The sequence below is a fragment of the Schistocerca serialis genome, chromosome 8, assembly GCF_023864345.2.
Source record: "Schistocerca serialis cubense isolate TAMUIC-IGC-003099 chromosome 8, iqSchSeri2.2, whole genome shotgun sequence".
Taxonomy (NCBI): Eukaryota; Metazoa; Arthropoda; class Insecta; order Orthoptera; family Acrididae; genus Schistocerca; species Schistocerca serialis.
The window spans coordinates 440,099,953-440,119,651 of record NC_064645.1 but is presented as its reverse complement, the minus strand read 5'-3'; the positions used below and the strand labels follow the sequence as shown (position 1 = coordinate 440,119,651).

Below are 19,699 nucleotides of genomic sequence, written 5' to 3'. Positions count from 1 at the left end.
GTGCAGTTGGGCGGTTAGACATTTGGGGGAGTGGCCGTGGAAAAGGAGGAAGTAAAAAGACTGTGGGTACATTGGTGAAATAAAGGGCTGTACTATTATGGAGTGGGGATAGGTGGATATAGGACGATGACTAACGAATGTTGAGGCCAGAAGGATTACAGGAATGTACGATATACTGCAACTGGGTGGTCCGCTATTTCTTGGTCACAGTTTGTCGGTGGCCATTCATGCAGGCAGACAGCTTGTTGGTTGTCATGCACAGTGGTTGCAGCTTAGCTTGTAGACCACACGATTGGTTTCACAGGTAACCCTGTGTCCGATGAGATAGGAGATGCTTGTGACCGCTGGAGTACGTGGTGGTGGGAGGATGTATGCGACAGGTCTTGCGCCTAGGTCTATTACAGGGATATGAGTCATAAGGCAAGGGGGTGGAAGCAGTGGTTGTGTAGGGAAGGATGAAGATATTGTGCAAGTTCAGTGGGTGGTGGAATACCACTGTGGGAAGGGTGAGAAGGATAGTGGTAGGGCATTCTTTACCCCTATCCTTCCCACACCTCCTGCAGTGTGGAGAGGGATACACTCAGAACCAATCCCCGAGAGACCAAAGTTCCGTATACATATTGGTAGCTGCAGGTTGAACCTGCCCAGACGTGGAACACTGCAAGGGATAGGTAATTGTAGATAAAAATTGTAAGCTGCTCTGGGAGCCCTATCATAGTGTTCTTGCATTGAAAAAGCTTTGGGAGGTAATAAAGATAACCATTGTCAGTTTCTTTGATCAAGAACTGCTGCCCCTTACAAGAAAGTGATGAACTGTTGTCAACTGATGAGCCATTCCCAAAGCTATACTTTGAATCTTAATACTTACAGTTGAAACAAGTAGTGTATCTACTTAACATGATCTTTACAAAGAATAGAAAGGGAGGGAGAGATGTACATGATTAGTGGTTGATGAATAAATACACTTTTCATGTAAGGTGCACAGACCCTTCCTATGACGCCTAATATCCAATGTTAACCAAAGTAGTCACAGTAACATGTACTGCAGGAAAATTGCATATGTGCATGTGATCATATTTATAATAGCACGTGTTTCAACAGCTTTCTCCTGTGATGCTTACATGTTTATCATAAGTTTCAAAAAAAAAAAAAAAAAAACAGCAATAAATACATTACGTAGACTGTACCACTACAATTTATTCATTTCTTGTACAAAGATTTTTGTGCTGAGTATTCTGTTGTATTTAAGTGTCACAAAACATCGAAATTCATCCGTTTTTGCTTTAGGAATTTCGTTTTGGTACACGTCTGTGTGAGTACAGATTTCAAGTAGTTCTACGATATTTGTTATGTCCTTTGTATACCTTATGTAGAGTATCTACTGAATGTTCTATTTTTGCTGCTTTCTGTTTTTGGTTTTGTGGGTACATGTAAAATGAAGCCTGATTGCTCCAACAGTCCCAGATGTGTTACTCAAACCTTATTCTGAGATTTCTACCCGTCTGTCCAATGTAAAATTTCCAGCAACTGAGGCCAGAGATTTTGTAAATCCATGCATTAAAAAAAATAAAGACTTTGGCTTTTCCTGATCGAATTTTTGTTTTCAAATTATTATTGGTACGGGCTAGTTTTTCTCATCTTTTTGAATAGATTGTTCAGTTCTCTTCAAATTTGACCGATGCATGGTGCTGTGATGTACGTAGGTTTATTTTTGATTCCTTCCTCTTTTTTAGGATTATTTCTTTATATATGAAGCATGTTTTTGCTTGTGTGTACTGCTCGTATAGTCTGAGCACCACTGTGTGGTTGAAAGCATTCTGCTGTGCTATGCATCGCAATGTTTTTTTTTTCCTTTTGTATGGTATCTGTATCAAGTGATAATTTTGTGATTCTATTAATTATGGACCTGAAGAACGCATATTTAAGCAAATCTGGATGATGGGAGTGATTGTTTATGATAATGTCTGCTGTGATGGGTTCCTTACATATCTGAAACCTCTGATAGTTGATATCATGTCTCACTGTTAAGTCTAGAGAGTTTATTAACTTGTTTTGTTCTCCTTTGACTGCACTTTAGGGTGTGTGCGCGCTACTTAATTGTTGTAAACTATTTGTATGTTATTGTCATTACCATTTACCAGTAATAGTGTGCCATTCATTCACATATAGATAGATAATTTTGTCTAAAGTGGGCAAACTCAAACTGAAAAATTTCTCTTCTGATGCATCAATTAATATTTCTGCAATTGTGTCTACAATTGACAATTGCTACTTCATCATACGGTCTGTAAATTTTATTCCAGAATTGAAAATAATTGTGTGACAAGGTGTGTCCTTAATAGTTCTAATGTCTCATATGCTTTGATGATAGATATTTCCCATTGTGTATAAGGATTTTCTTTATAATCTCTATTTTTCCTGTTAATGTGTATCTGTGTAGAAGGTGGTTATATGGAACGAAACAAATTTTCCTTCCTGGGGGGCTAATATATATTAGGAGAGCTATTTTATTGTTTATTTTTTATTATTTGTATAAATCTGGTTATCAGTGTACTTAGTTTTCTAACTTAGAAAAATAGGTGGGGCTTTCTATACAATTAATACACACAGAAAAATTACCAATAATACAAAAACAGAGATAATCAAAAATAATCTCTAGGAAGCAATATGGTGACATACATCGTAACATCAGGGACATAAAGCAAACTATTAACATACTGTATATGTAATCCATATACTTTAATATTATACTATACTGGAGCATAAACAAAACAACCATTAACATATACATATACTCATGTAGCACAATATATTGTGGCATAAGTTGTAGAACAAACTACTCACATAGACGTAAGCAATGTACTTTTAACATATAATATTACAAACAATTGTACCATCATTGCAGAATCGTTTCAACACGGCAATAATTGCCGAAACAAGTTTGTCACATAAATATGAGGTGTGTGAGAGAAGTAATAAGACTGATTTTTTTATCCACCAAAGTTTCCCTTCCGCAGCTATAAACCAGTGAAGTCATTGTTCCCAGACTTAGTAGCAGTACTGAACAGCTTCAACTGGTAGGGTCTTTAACATGACTGTCACATTCTTTTTTGGGGGAACAAGGGTTCAAAACTGCGTCTGGCCATCCTGATTTAGATTTTCAGTAATTTTCCTAAACTGCTTCAGGCAAATGCCAGGGTGGTTCCTTTGAAAGGGCACAGCAGATTTCCTTCCCGCATCCAATGGGATTGACAACCTCGCTGTTTGGTCCCCTCTCACAAATCTATCAGTCAACCAACCACATTCTTTTGAATGTTCCCTAGAGCCCCAAAATGATGTCCTTTTAAGACAATGTTCAATTTTTGGAAAAAGGAAATGTCACAAGGACTCAGATCAGGCGAACAGAAGGGATGTGGAACAACAGGAATGCCTTTTGAGGCCAAAAATTCCGTGGTGGATGTGGCTGCGTGACATGAGGTGTTATCATGACACAATATCCACTTGGCTCCAATATCTGATCTCACTCGATTCACCCTTTTCTTGGGCCTTTCCAGGACTTCATTGTGAAACACTTGTTGACAGTTTGTTCTGGAGCAACTAATTCTTTATGTGCAGTACTCATTGTCAAAAAAGCAAATCAACATTGTTATGATCTTTGATCTGCTCATTCGAGATTTGTTCAGTCAAGGAGATGTTCCAGTGTGCCACACCTCACGTTGCCACTTTGTCTGAGAATCATACTCAAAAATCCATGTTTCATCACCTGTGCTTACACAATTGAACCATTTGGTCACTGGTAATCCTCTCAAGATCAATGTATGCATTGCTTCAACCGTCCTTCTGCTCAGCTGCGAGTTTTTCGGCACCATTTTGGCACAAACGTTTCGCAGGTGCAAAATTTCAGTCAAAATTTGATGTATGGTGGAAGTATTTACGTTTAACTGGTTACCCATCATCCTTATTGTTGTCTACCTGATCTCAAGAGCACACACACACATTCAATGTTTTTGCTGGTTTTTAAAATTGAAGATCTCCCTGAAGGAGGTTCATCTCCCAAGTATTCTTGGCCTTCCGACAATGATTTGTGCCACTGAAAAACTTGTGCTAGTGATAAGGAATGTTCCCCCACAGGCCTGTTTCAACTTTTCAAATGTCACAGTTGCACATTCCCCAAGTTTAACATAAAATTTGGTTCCATAATGGTGCTCTAAATTCTGCTGCTCCATTTTAGTAATAACAGCAAAAACACAATTTCACTGATGACTCTCTCAGAAATACTGTGATGGCTGTACAGAGCTGAAACTTTGAGCGAGCATCTGGTAGGGATAACCACATCTGCCTACACAAGTAGAACACAGCATTGCATCGGTCGCAGTGTTGTTAGTCTCATTACTTTTCTCACGCACCTCGTATAACGAGTTAATAGAGTGTCAGTTCCAGCGAAATCTTGGCAGAATATATATAAAATTAAATATGCTCTACCCATAACAAAACCATAAGAAATGGAATTCATTTGCCAAGAACTGTTAAGTTTTCTTCATTACTGACTAATACACTGGTGGCAGTGCCAGATTTCTCACAGTTAACATGAAGATTTTGTGAGAGCCTCAGTAATTAATGATGCAGGCAATCATCCAAAATTATTCACACAAGTTTAAACAAAGCTTAATGATGGTAATAGGTTCAACTCACTTGGATCAGAGCCCTATCGATGTACCGCCACCAGGTATTACAATTGTGCTGTATTTGTTATGCAGTTGTCATGGGATTCTGATATGCTAATACACAGATGGCGGTAGCACCACACACACACAGGGTATAAAAGGGCATTGCACTGGCAGAGCTGTCCTTTGTATACTCAGTTGATTCATGCGAAAACATTTCTGACGTGGTTAATGGCCACACGACAGGAATGGTAGTTGGAGCTAGGATGCACGAGACATTCCAGTAATTCAATATTCTTAAGACCCAGTGTCAAATGTGTGCCGAGAACACCAAATTTCAGGCACCACCTCTCATCACGGACAATGGCCTTCACTTAATGACAGAGCAGAGACGTTTACATAGAGTTGTCTGTGCTAATAGGCAAGCAAGACCATGTGACATAACAACAGAAATCAATGTGGGACATACGATAAACATATCCATCAGGACAGTGTGGCAAAATCTGGCATTAATGGGCTATGGCAGCAAACAACTAGATCGAGTGTCTTTGCTAACAGCATGACATTGCATGCAGTGTCTCTCCTGGGCTCATGACAATATCAGTTGGACCCTAGACTGGAAAACTGTGGCCTGGGCAAATGAGTCCCAATTTCAATTGGTAAGAGCTGTGGTGCGGACCCCATGAAGCCATGGACTTGAGTTGTCAACAAGGCACTGTGTAAGCTGGTGGTGGCCCCATAATGGTGTCTTTGGGTGGAATGAACTAAATTCTCTTGTCCAACTTAACCTATCACTGACTGGAAATGGTTATGTTCGGCTATTTGGAGACCATTTTCAGCCACTCATGGACTTTATATTCCCAAACAACAATGAAATTTTTATGGATACAATACGCCATGTCACCAGGCCACAATTTTTTGCGACTGGTTTGAACATTCTGGACAATTTGAGCAAATGATTTGGTCACCCAGACCACCCAACATGGGACGTAATCAAGAAGTCAGTTCGTGCACAAAATCCTACTCCAGCAACACTTTCACAATCATGCAAGGCTATAGTGGCAGCAGGGCTCAATATTTTTGCACGGGACTTCCAACAACTTGCTAAGTCCATGGTGCAAGTTGCTGCACTGTGCTGGGCATAAGGTGGTCTGACATGATTTTAGAGCGTATCCTATGACTTATCTCACTGTATACTGGATATGCTCAAGGGGGTCTTTAACAAAATCAAAACTAACTGAAAAATACCTTAAAACACGAACTACTTACAGCTTTCATATTCTGGATGATAAATGAAAATCTAAACTCTTTTAATCCTGTGCAGCAGGCTGTTGTTGTATATAAAGCTAGAAATAACAGCAAGCTCTAACTGTCAAAATAGTAATCTTACCGTCACAAAGTCTCCTTGCAGCCAAGCATCGTCTTTGACAGCTTCATAGACAGGCACAGGTGCACCTTTTCCAATGTCAGCTGTGGCATTACGTGCATCAGGAAACTGTGTGGATGAATGATTTCCCCAAATAATAACATTGCGAACAGCTGATACACCAATCCCAAGGCGTGCTGCAATCTGGGCTTTTGCACGGTTTTGATCTAATCTTGTCATAGCTGAGAAATTCTGGCGTGGGATACTTGGAGCATATTTTGAGCAGATTAACGCGTTAGTGTTAGCTGGATTACCGACCACAAGCACCTTAACTGACTTTTTGGCATATTTGTCGAGTGCTTCACCCTGTACTTTGAAGATACGCACATTTGCAGACAGTAGATCTGAAAAAAAAAAAATGAAAAAAAAATAAAATAAAAAAAAATAAAAAAAAAATAATTTAACACTAAGTCTGTGCAGGTATCACATTTTTAAGGAAATTTCAGTCTTTACACTTATATAATATAAAGCCTTGGAACACTTTTTAAAACGTGTTTCAGGAAATGATCACATTTAATTTTTAAGATAAAATAACTCCTTCATTCACTAGATCACATTGTCTTATTACTAACTACTGATAGGGTAAAGCGTTAAACATAAAGTAAATTCAGGAGTTATATCATCGTGACACCAGGTATTATTACTAAGTGACTATCCTGGAACCTGCTACTAGTTAGTTGCAGCCTATGTAATGGCTTTCAAGGGCAATAAAAATTTGATTTTAAATATCTCTTGAAATTATGGCCAAATTTAAACTGCTGTAATAATCCATTCATTAAAAGGTACAATCCGATGTTAAAAGTTGAATGCAATAAGACAAGTTTCACAGCTGGAAACAGTGTGTTTTGAGGCAGCATAACACACTGCATGTTAATATCCGGACTTTATTCTCAAGTATTTGACAGTGAGAGCACTTCAAGAGTTCCAACAAATTTTAAGCATAATTTCACACCTTTTTTTGAACTTTTTCTCACTTACATGTTTTACATGAAATATGCAGCACAATAAGTTGTTTATAAAGTAATCAGAAGATAGAATCTTTGTACATGAGAATTTGATTTTTTAAAGAACTCAGGATTTACTAACACTAATCTACACTATCACAAATATAAGACTACAGTATATATCTCTAAATCCAAGATGAGATTTTTTTCACAAAATTTCAAGTCCAGGAGTAGGGGGTCATCTTGCATTTATGGCATAAAATGTGGAGTTTTTCTTTTCTTTACCAAACAGAACCTCGAGCTTTCATTAAGCTGTAATTCTTATCGCTGCCATGATTACCGTTTTAACCCTGAACATATACTTGCACATGCACTTTGAACATTGTTGTACAATAGCAGGAAGTGTTTGCTGTGGTAATATTTTTATCAGTTGTTTGACTTTGGGATCCTACATCTAAACTGTACGGTAAAGTGCGTAATGGATCATGATGTGGAACAATGTTGTTTAACGTTAAATGTTTCAGCAGAATCACGAATTTCAAAATCATGGTTGTTCAGTATGCAGAAGCAACAGACAACTGTGTGGCTATGAGGAAATATCGAGTCACAGAAGCCAATGTTCGGAGGTGGCAAGAGGACAAAATACAGGGTGATTCAAAAAGAATACCACAACTTTAGGAATTTAAAACTCTGCAACGACAAAAGGCAGAGCTAAGCACTATCTGTCGGCGAATTAAGGGAGCTATAAAGTTTCATTTAGTTGTACATTTGTTCGCTTGAGGCGCTGTTGACTAGGCGTCAGCGTCAGTTGATGCTAAGATGGCGACCGCTCAACAGAAAGCTTTTTGTGCTATTGAGTACGGCAGAAGGGAATCGACGACAGTTGTTCAGCGTGCATTTCGAATGAAGTACGGTGTTAAACCTCCTGATAGGTGGTATATTAAACGTTGGTATAAACAGTTTACAGAGGATGGGTGTTTGTGCAAAGGGAAAAGTTCTGGACGGCCGAGAACGAGTGATGAAAATGTAGCACGCATCCAGCAAGCATTTGTTCGCAGCCCAGGAAAATCGACTCGCAGAGCTAGCAGAGAGCTGCAAGTTCCACAATCAACTGTATGGAGAGTCCTACGAAAAAGGTTAGTTACGAAACCTTATCGTCTGAAATTGGTTCAAGCACTGTCTGCAGCTGATAAGATTAAAAGAATCTATTTCTGTGATTTTATCCTTGCTCAAATGGAAACAGATGAATCTTTCGTTTCAAAGATTGTGTTTAGTGATGAAGCAACTTTCCACACTAACGGGAAAGTCAACCGTCACAATGTCTGTATATGGGGCACTGAGAATCTGCGGGAAACAACTCAGTATGAACGTGACTCGCCTAAGGTGAACGTTTTCTGTTCCATTTCAGCCAATAAAGTTTTTGGTCCCTTTTTCTTCGAAGGTGCTACTGTAACTGGACTACAGTATCTGGAGATGTTAGAGAATTGGCTGTTCCCTCAGCTCGAACAAGAAGCACAACAATTCATATTTCAGCAGGATGGAGCGCCACCACATTGGCACTTATCTGTCCGTAACTACCTGAACGTCAACTACCCGAGGCGATGGATCGACCGCCAGGCAGCCCGTGACAGAGCACTTCATCACTGGCCTCCAAGAAGCCCTGGTCTTACCCCCTGCGATTTTTTCTTATGGGGGTATGTTAAGGATATGGTGTTTCGGCCACCTCTCCCAGCCACCATTGATGATTTGAAACGAGAAATAACAGCAGCTATCCAAACTGTTACGCCTGATATGCTACAGAGAGTGTGGAACGAGTTGGAGTATCGGGTTGATATTGGTCGTGTGTCTGGAGGGGGCCATATTGAACATCTCTGAACTTGTTTTTGAGTGGGGGGGAAAAAAAAAAAAAAAAAAAAAAAAAAAAAAAAAAAAAAAAAAAAAAAAAAAAAAAGACACCTTTTTAAATACTCTTTGTAATGATGTATAACAGAAGGTTATATTATGTTTCTTTCATTAAATACACATTTTTAAAGTTGTGGTATTCTTTTTGAATCACCCTGTACATCTAAGAAATGCGAAGTCTACCAAGAAAGCTTTAAGTGGCCAACAGAGAGGACATTGCATAAATAATGAAATGTAAGTGGTGGCATTTCTGTGTGAGAAATGTAAAGGAGAAACTGCAGTTTCCTGCGATGTCATACAAAATTAAGCATGTTATTTTGCACAGGAATGTGGGGTCCAATTTAAATCCAGCTCTAGGAGGTGCACAAGGATGATGCGATACAATGGACGTCTGCTACGATGTCCAACAGCCCTTGCTCAGCATCTTCCAGCATTCTATGTGGGGAAGTTGGTCGAGTATCAGAGACGCATTATAAGACTGAGAAAGTAACATGCTTATTTCTTAGGGCAAATCGTAAATGCTGACCAAGGCTCCTGTTTATTTCGACATGCCATCCAGGACAACAGTTGGGCATGAAGATGACCTACTATGGAAAGAAATGCACGACAACCACGACAGTGGAAATCTGTATCTGACTAAGGGAGGTCTTTACCTGATTTTTTTTGTGTACCAGCACTTTTATTGTTTCCTTCAGTTACCAGTAATAAAATAACCATTCATAAGAAACTTCCTGGCAGATTAAAACTGTGTGCCGGACCGAGACTCGAACTCGGGACCTTTGCCTTTCGCAGGCAAGGTACTGGCGGAATTAAAGCTGTGAGGACGGGGCGTGAGTCGTGCTTGGGTAGCTCAGTCGGTAGAACACTTGCCCGTGAAAGGCAATAGGTCCTGACGTCGAGTCTCGATCCGGCACACAGTTTTAATCTGCCAGGAAGTTTCATATCAGCACACACTCTACTGTAGAGTGAAAATTTCACTCTAGAACCATTCACAAGTTTTCAAAATAAACTTAGAATGTGTGCTTTCCTGCAGTCTTTAATTGAACAATGGGGGACCATTGTGCATTTGAAGTCATCTCTGATTCAGAGATACATGGTGTATTCAACATGAGGAAATGTGTCTGTAATGACAGACACTTTCCTCATAATCCCATCTAACATCTGAAAACAAGCATTGCAACTAAATTGCATGCCATCAATGGAAGTATTTACTAGTCACACAGGATTCCCTCAGCTACATCTACATCTATACTCTGAACCACTATCACATGCTTAGTAGAGGGTACATCCCATTGTACCAGTTACTGGGGCTCTTTCCCATTCCATTCACATATGGAGTACAGGAAAAATGATTGTTTAAATATTGTGTGTTCTGTAATTAATTTAATCTTGTCATCACAATCACTATGGGAGTGAAATGTAGGGGTTTGTAGTATATACCTGGAGTCATTTATAGCTGGTTATTGAAACTTCATTAGTAAACTTTCTTGGGATATTTTAAGTCTGTCTTCAAGAGACTGCCAGCTCAGTTCTTTCAACATCACAGTGATACTCTCTCAGGGTTCAAACAAACCTGTGACCATTCGTGCCATCCTATGTGTACGTTCCATGTTCCGTGCTACTGCTATTTGGTTCAGGTCCCACAAACTCCAGCAATTTTCAGGATGGGTCCAATGAGTGATTTGTAAGCTAATTATTTTGTAGACTGGTTGTATTTCCCTAGTGTTCTACCAATAAACTGAAGTCTGCTACCTGCTTTAACCCTGACTGACCCTGTGTGATCATACCACTTCATGTCGCTACTAAGTGTTACACCCAAGTATCTGCGCAAGTTAACAGATTCCGACTGTGACTCACTAACATTACATTCATAGTATATTATGCTTTTTCATTTTTGTGAAGTGCCCAAGTTTACATTTTTGAACATTTAAAGCAAGCTGCCTATCACTACACCACTTTTAAATCTTACAAAGGTCTGACTGAATATTTGTACAGCTTCATTCAGACAGTACTCTTTATAGATAACTGCATTATCTGTGAAAAGTCTGAGGTTACTATTAATATTGTCTGCAAGATCAATAAAATACAACATGAAAAGTATGGGGCCCAACACACTTCCCTGGGGTACATCCAAAGTTACTTCTACATCTGGCAGCGACTCTCCATCCAAGATAACATGATGCATCCCCCCTACCAAGAAATCCTCAATCCAGTCACATATTTCATTCGATACCCCATATGATCATACTTTCGATAAAATGCATGTGTGTGGTGCCAAGTCAACTGCTTTTTGGAAATTGAAAAATACTGCATCTACCTGACTCCTTGACCCATGGCATTCAGGATGCCATTTGAGAAAAGTACCATATCTTCAGTGTTTAATGTATCAGATATGATTCTTCCAGTTCTTATGCTTTTTCCATGTATCACTTGCTGTCATTCTCACTAGTCTTACCAATTTACTAGGGATTCCCAACTCAGCCAAGGCACAAAATAATTGTTCTCTATAAATCATGTGCCGCTTTACAGCATATAAAGAGAGGATTTGTACCGATGTAGAATTCTATTGTCTTCTCTAGGATTTGCCTTTGCGTATAGATCTGATCTACAACTGACTTTCCTGGGAGAAATTCAGGTTGATATCCCCTGATTGCTCTGAATTATTGGGAGGAGATGGTTGAATTGTACATTTGAGAATACTTTATATCACAATATAAGTAATATGATCCCTCCACAGTTCCCACGTTCTAAAATATACCCTTTTTTGTACATGGAGCATATAATTCCTTCTTTTCACTGCTGGGGCACTTTTCTCCTCTTCCCATACTAAAACAGTTGTCTTTAAGATCCATTCGAATTTGCTACCTCCTTGCTTAAGTATGTCTGCTGGAATATGGTCTGTTGCTGCTGTCTTGTTTTTCAGTTTCTTCTCAGCAAGTTTGGTGGATCTATGCTGTCTGAGAAATTTGTCAAAGTGTCTGCATCATCTTTCACACATCTCTTTTCCCTCACTTAAAATTATTCCTATTTTATTTTTATATGGCTTGTTTTACCACTAAAGGATTTCCTTGCTGCCTTTACTTATCTGTAAAATTTTCTTGCCTCATACTTACTCCTCAGAAGATCCATTTCTTCAATTTTTGTTTTCATCCACTCTCCCTTTCTTCTTTAATGGGCCCTCTTTTCAATTCTCCTCCTTTATAATCTTCCACCATCCTTGTACACTGTGATTGTAGTGTCCTCTTATATGCCTCATTCTTTTCTCCATTACTATTTCACATTCAGCATCAATCCACAGAGATCTTTTATGTCTTACTTCCCTTCCTAGCATTCCACTTGCTGCAGTTTCTGCTGCATCTATTTCCAGCTGATATTCAATGTTATTACATTCAGCACTTTTGAATATTCTTGTTATTCTCTCCTGGTACTGTTATCTAATTTAGGCATAGTGTGTCATGTTCCCTGCACTGCACTGGAGATCCCAGCCCTCACTCATGCCCAGAACAGAAAGTGATCAAAATCTATATTTAGACCTCCATGGCTCCTCACATCCAATAGAGCTGATTTGTGTCATGCATCTGCCCAGCACATGGCAATTTCATTTATTAAGTTTTCATCTGCTGATGTACATGTTCTTTCGGGTATGTCTTTATGTGGGAACATTGTTGAACCCACCACCATATTTCTAGCTGCTGCAAATAATGTAAGTCTTGTTTCACTGTCAGTGCTTATGATACATCTGCTGTGAAGCTATTGTTGATCTAAACATCTGTTCAGATACGTGAGGCACCCTGTTCTGTTGTACCTTTAAGTTATTGAAGATTGTGCTCACTGGGTTGCGAAAGAGAGAAAAGTTTTTGTTTTATGCTCATTAGGCAGCCTTATATGGCAGACAGCATGTGGTGGTGCCAAGTAGTGTCATACAGCTTTTCTAGATAGAAAAAATATGGCAACTAGGTGTTGAGAGTGGACAAAGCCCCTAGAATTACTGACTTAATATACTAAATGGCCAACAATGAGCAAGTATGCCAGAAACAATGGTGACTATGATTGACTATCAATTCAAGGGACCAACAATCCACTGAATATCCACTTATTTACTTTAAATAATTTATTCATAAGACTCATTACCCCATCATTTTAAAATGAATATAATAGTACTTTCCTGCCACTGGCAGGATATACCTTCAAACCAAACACGGTTAAATGTTTTGAGAATACATCTTTAATTATTCTTGCTCATGTGCTCGTGCATTTGGTTGAAGATTTTGTGAAGTCCCGGTGCTGTCATGATACAAAGCTAAAGTTGTGGTGTTCCTTCACATACAATTACATTGTATGCTATTAGCTTCTGAGTCTCAAAATATAGTCTGGCACCTTCTGTGTGACATTTACTTATTCTGAAGGTGGGGCACTTGTTAAACACAAATGCTTCAGTGAAATATGGCAGTGAGGTATCACTGGTATGTCCTCTCTTAAATGGCTGCAACAATTCCTTTGATGCACAACAGCATTGATCTTTTGGTAGAAAGGTCTAAGGATTACGAAATTAAACAGAGTATCAGCTGTATCCCTTCAATCATCATCAACATTGTTTTATTCAGAAGTTACAAATGATAATTTCGAGCTGAAAACTTGCTCTTTCTGTGAAATTTCAGTAAGCATTCTGTTTGTTGGTGATTTGGAAGCAACAGAATGCTTGTTGGGAGGTGAAGTGTCACAAAGCTCATTATGTACTGCTGCATGCTAACTTTATACAAGGCAACAAAACAGATGAAATCTTCGAAGCCCAGGCAGAGATTACATTATGGTGGTGTTGCCATGAGGCAGGCAGGAAGAATAACGTTTCACCACTGAGAGTGGGTCTGGGAAAACAACAGCAGTGCTTGTTGAGAGACAGACAGCGGACCTCAACAGAAATGTAGTACAGCACAGCATCGGGCCAGGATCAGGACACCTTTGTTGCAGCATGAAAGAAACTCTATTGCTAATCCAACAAGGCAGGCCAAGAGCATTTACGAACCAGTCCTTAACTACAACAAACTCAATAAGTAAGCACGAGAACTGCTGACACCTTCATAATAGCAAGACCTATGCAGTCATGACAAGTGATGTTGGGTAAATATTAGCCTTTACTTTGCTCCATAAACTCTACAGCATTTTAGCTTGTAAGATAGTCGGTCAGGCGGACCAATGGCATACATAACACTTACACTAGATCCCCTGATTGTGGTAAACTGATGTCTGGCACAAGTCTGTTATAGATTTCCTGCACAATACTGAGTAATGACAGCCACCACTGGGAGAAATGGCCACATAACCATAATCACCTATCACAGAGTTCAATACCACAGCCTGCCACTGTCACAGATGGGTGGAACCAGGGGTCCTCCCCATCGTATCCAGTACATCAGCAGGCCTGATATTTCGGCGGACTAACCAGGGTCTACCTGAACAGCAGGCCAAGACTGTCGTACTACATGGAAACCATCATTGTGGCTCAACAGATGCTAGTGAATGGCAGTGAGTGGGAGGGAAAAGAGCACCTCCCAAATCGCTGTGTACAAGTCCAACACACGTGCCACGGGATCACAATACAGCCAGCGCTGCTGCTACCACATGCAGCCAACCAGCGTAGCAGTATCTGGTCAGGAAAAGTGAGTGCAGCATCAGTTACCTTGAGCAGATTGAATGCCACTTACGATGAGGAACCTCGACAGGCATCGGCAGCCAGTGTCAACAGCGAGTCTAGTCACTGATTGTAGCTTATGGAAATAAACAATTTTGAATCATCTTTCACTGCACCTACTGATGGCAACAGGAGACCATCATCCTTCTGAGAAAAAATGGCAAGGAGTGAACTGGTCAAGTGCCTCCTGACACACAATCATCTCTACTCCCTCCCTCTCTCCCTCCCAACAGCCGCCTCTTGCAGTACTTTCACTGGATCGAACATGAGAACTTGCATTTCAAGGCCTATAGCAGTGTTTTCCCATAGCTACACTGAGGTACGTATGGGACGAGGGGGTGGGGAGGTCTCAATGTTAAGTAAACAGAGTATGGGCTTCAAGATTATTTGTCAATCTGACGGTTTGTTAAAGCTGCCTCACCGTCAGTTGTGGGCAGCAACCCAGTAAAAGAAATGCATCGATAGTTGTTCACTCAGGTCTACTAATTGGTAGAATTTTCTCTATCCTATCACAGGGAGACAAATACAGCACAAGGTGATCTCAGTAGGTACAAATTTTTTTTGAGGTAGAAAATATTTGATCAGGCAAAAACCCACAACTAAGAGACATATTTATACAATAACATTCCACTTCAGGTGATGCAAGTTTTGTAAATTTATTCCAGAACCACTTTTGAAGTTCGAAGTTTCATCTCCAGGTGCCACCCACTGAGAACAAGGGCAGGGGCTGGTAATATCCAAATACTATGGGGTAGACATACTAAAAAGAAAGCTAAAGTTGTGGAAAGTGGTGTACTCACACAATTATGAAAATGTGTGTGGCGGTCAGGCCAGTCAGTCATTGGGGATCACACCCACATCAAACACACACATGGGACTGGAAAAAAAAATGCTAACTTTGGGGAAAGTTCCAGACAGAAATGAACTGAATAACACTGTAAATAAAAAAGCAATACAACTCACGTGTAGGACCAGCGATCACAGCGCCTGCGTGGATAGCACGACACAGAAGTGTCTAGTGCAGATGGCCCAGATGCCAGCTGCCTGCGGCGGCGGAAGCAACCAATGTAGGAGCCAATGAGTTGGGGAACCGGAGTAAATAGCCGCAAGAGCGAGAAACTGACCGAAGAACAATTCCACTGCTGCCAACAAACATTTCACGTAACGACCGTGAAGGTAAGAGAAATTAGAGCTCATATGCAGGTACACACAGTCATTTTTCCCCTCACTATCTGCAAGTGGAAGAACAAAGGAAAGGACTCGAAACTGTACAAGCTACCCTCTGCCACACACCATATGCTGGTTTACGAAGTATGTATTTAGACATAGACACGACTAACGGCAACAACATAAAAGATGGTTGGCTGCAACTTTACTCACTTTCCTATACAGCCACAATATCAGGATGGGTCATTTGTGAAAACAGTGAACATCATGCACCAGTTGCTGCAATTTAAATTACACTACTGTGGCCCAATGTAACCATGATCTTGGTCTACATTACATAGTCCAAGAAATGGCTGAGAGCACACAACGGACTCTAAATAATATCAAAAGATTTCAGTTTCACAACTTGAAAGACCTTTTCTTGCATCTCTTTCATTACCAAAAACTACCTTCCTATTTCTAGAATGAAATTTTCACTCTACAGCGGAGTGTGCGCTGATATGAAACTTCCTGGCAGGTCAAAACTGTGTGACGGACCAAGACTCGAACTTGGGAAGTTTCATATCAGCACACACTCCGCTGTAGAGTGAAAATTTCATTCTATAAACATCTCCCAGGCTGTGGCTAAGCCATGTCTCCGCAATATCCTTTCTTCCAGGAGTGCTAGTTCTGCAAGGTTCGCTTCTGTGAAGTTTGGAAGGTAGGAGATGAGGTACTGGCGGAATTAAAGCTGTGAGGACGGGCCATGAGTCGTGCTTGGGTAGCTCAGTCGGTAGAGCACTTGCCTGCGAAAGGCAATGGTCCCGAGTTTGAGTCTCGGTCCGGCACACAGTTTTAATCTGCCAGGAAGTATCTTCCTATTGGCGTCTCAAAACTGGTTGACTGCAAATTTAAGGTCAGGGGAGAAAATTTGCCCTGTGCAACACTTCTATTCTTAACTTCAGTCAAGGAAGAGTACTAACTCTGATGCCCATCAAATTTCAGTATTAGACACTATGCACAAAGCATTTTGCATTATGGAAAATCTCACTGTCACTATTTCAATAGTGCACTTCTCAAGAAGAATCCAGCAACATATTACTTTCTCCTACATGTAACTCTGAACATAAATGAGGGGTGGGAGGCAATGGACGAAATTCAAACAAAGTCTAGTATTTGTCTATCGTGTACATCATTCACACAATGAGTAGGCGGAGGTGGCACTCTAGGTCTAGTTATAGGCAATATTATGCAATTTTTATCACACCCCCTAATGTAACTTCCAGAGTAAAAGTATAGATGTGAGAACTCTGTATGAGACCTGTGTCTTTATCTTTGCTCCAGTTTCCCTGATAACTTGGAACAAATACCAAAAGAGTGAAATACTCATCTGTAAAAAGATTGAAAACTTTCTGACAAGTAACATTTCTACTAAAAAAATTTCAAAATCAACATTAAAAACTGCATGGTTTTCAAATAAAACTAACTAGAACAAATTTGGGTTGAAGTGTGATATTGGAGCAGCCCCACCTCCCCTACCCCCTTCAAAATCTTTGTTGGCATGAAACTGTGGCACAACCAGAGTCTAACTTAGTTTGGGGTGACAGTATCATACTGAAAAATGAAAGGGGGGTCCAAAATTTAATTTTTACCCAAATTTGCAATAAATATATTTGCAAGACATTCACATAAATCATCAGCATGTTTCCTTAAAACTAAGCAAAACATTACTCTCTGAACCAGTTGGTCACATCATAATTACAGTACACTCTAGTTGAGTCATAGAACATGGAACCAATCAGCTGACACGATGTCTATGTAAATGCTGCAAATTGTCACACCTCTGGCAACTCTTAAGCACCCCTTCGTACATTTTGTGTGTGTGTGTGTGTGTGGTCACTAAGTTCAGCATCTGGTTTTGCTTTAATTAGTTTATTGTTTCAATAAATGCCACAACAGTCGTTATCACTGAGCAGAAATTAATGCGTACGCAAGAAGGAAACCTTGTGAACTCCCTATCGACTACTTATTCATTATGCTAAGCTTTAATATTGGTTTATAGCTAGCTGCACACTTCGAAGCCTCACACACAACCATGAAATGCAGTGTCAAACGGGTTTCACCCACCTTTCCGCTCCATGCCCTCTTTACGTGGCATAGCACCTACAAGAAAAGCCGCTTCCACATCTTTGAATGCGACAGCTGGATCCGCTGTGGGTACTACCTCCTTCACGAGAGGAAGAGCGCAATCAGCTATTTCCATGACGACGCCTTCTAATACTGACATCATGGGTGGAATATCCAAAAGATGAAGGATAAGTGGTTGATCCTTGCCGAATACTTCGCCACTGCCAATCTGATACAGTAGCGAATATGCGATCTGTCCGGCTGCCCCAGTAACAACCACACGAATTGGTTCAGCCTATCAACAAATCAGTATCCTCCATCAGTCAACATATTTTACTAGGTATTAAATGTTAACTGAACTACGTTATAACGAGCGAAATTCTACAACCTATATAACATTTTATTTAAAGTTAATGCCATGAAGGTCATTAGGTCAATGCTGAAACCACGAATAAATGAACAGTTCAACATAATTAACAACGGCAAACTTTGGTATGTATTATTAACGATACCACTGCATTCAATCAAATGTTATAAATAACATTACCATCGTAAAAATTTTCACACACTGGAACACCACGTATAAAACAACCTCCCCACAAAGATTACACACAGCTGGTCAGATTTCCTTCTTTTTTACTATGCATAGATGTTACAAGTTGGCTACCACAGACATTATTCGTAGTCCGAGTGTTTGCGTATTTGTAAATATCACTTGTTGCTAAGAGTAAACATGTGCATCTCCACTTTTACATACACTTATCTTAAAAATATACCTTTTTCTATATGTCATGGTAAAACTACGTCACTGTATTATGCCACAAATTGAGACGTCACGAAAGTAGACGTGAGCTTTTCAAGATCGATTCACTCCCCAGGGGTCATCGCATACGGAACTTCAAAGTCGGGTTCACAACACGGAGGTAAAAAAAGAGGGGAGGTAGCTTTACGTCACAAACTTGAAACCGTGGCCGACTTCTCGTGCGACTCGTTGTAACCGATGTCCGCCATATTAACAAGCCCAAAACATCAGTTTCATACATAGATCACGAGTTCACCGCATTCGTACTCCTATAGTTCATCGCGGTGACACTTCCCCATGATGTCACTCTGTGTCTTATTACTAGAGCAAATACGCATTAAAGAAAAGAAGAACGTTAGAAATTGCCTTCTTGACACTATGTTATTCATTTTAGTATTTAAGACAGTTATTTTGCACACACAACAGAAATAATGAACAAGAAGTACTCGTAAACAGTAGTCTGCTACTGTTTTGGGCTACTTAAAATGGCACCCACTCTGGCCTTACCTCCATGGTTCACATACGCATCTAATTTTGCGCCACAGCTTGTGGCTCGCTGTAGTGACAGCGGAGCTACCTTTCACACAGGACGCCACAAATTCTATGCAGTTGCACAGCTTTCAGTCTGGTGTCAGTTGAAGTCATACGGCCGGGTATGAACATTATAGTGCAGCTGTTACAAGAATTAAACACAACGAAAACGAGAACAAAATGTTGGATCCAAAAATAGATTTTTCACATGGATAAATCAGGGGAAACAAACACATTTATGAAAGAACTAACACTCAGAGACGAAAAATCTGTCTGCATTGGCAAACTAACCAACAGCTGCCATGTAAATATCATCTGCAGACATGCCACTCTTCCAAGATTCTGGACTCTTGTTGTATTCATTGATATAGGCATTTGAAATGACAAATTTTTAGTTTAACAGCTGCAAAATTACACTCTGGAGTTATTTTCTGCATATAATCCACAGTTTATGCAATACTTGGTTTC

The 19,699-nt window shown here is 39.9% G+C and overlaps 1 protein-coding gene across 1 annotated transcript in view; it reads right to left on the bottom strand.

Moving 5' to 3' along the window:
* The window catches only part of LOC126416178 (malate dehydrogenase, cytoplasmic), a 31,280-nt gene extending 12,682 nt beyond the window's left edge, over positions 1–18,598 (bottom strand). Inside the window, exons 1-3 of the mRNA XM_050083753.1 lie at positions 18,446–18,598; positions 17,899–18,193; positions 6,055–6,434 (exon numbers count right to left, since the gene is read on the bottom strand). Of these exons, the coding sequence (XP_049939710.1) occupies positions 6,055–6,434; positions 17,899–18,193; positions 18,446–18,448 (678 nt within the window). The 5' untranslated portion in view covers positions 18,449–18,598. The remainder of the gene's footprint in view (positions 1–6,054; positions 6,435–17,898; positions 18,194–18,445) is intronic.
* Between the last annotated feature and the right edge of the window lie 1,101 nt (positions 18,599–19,699).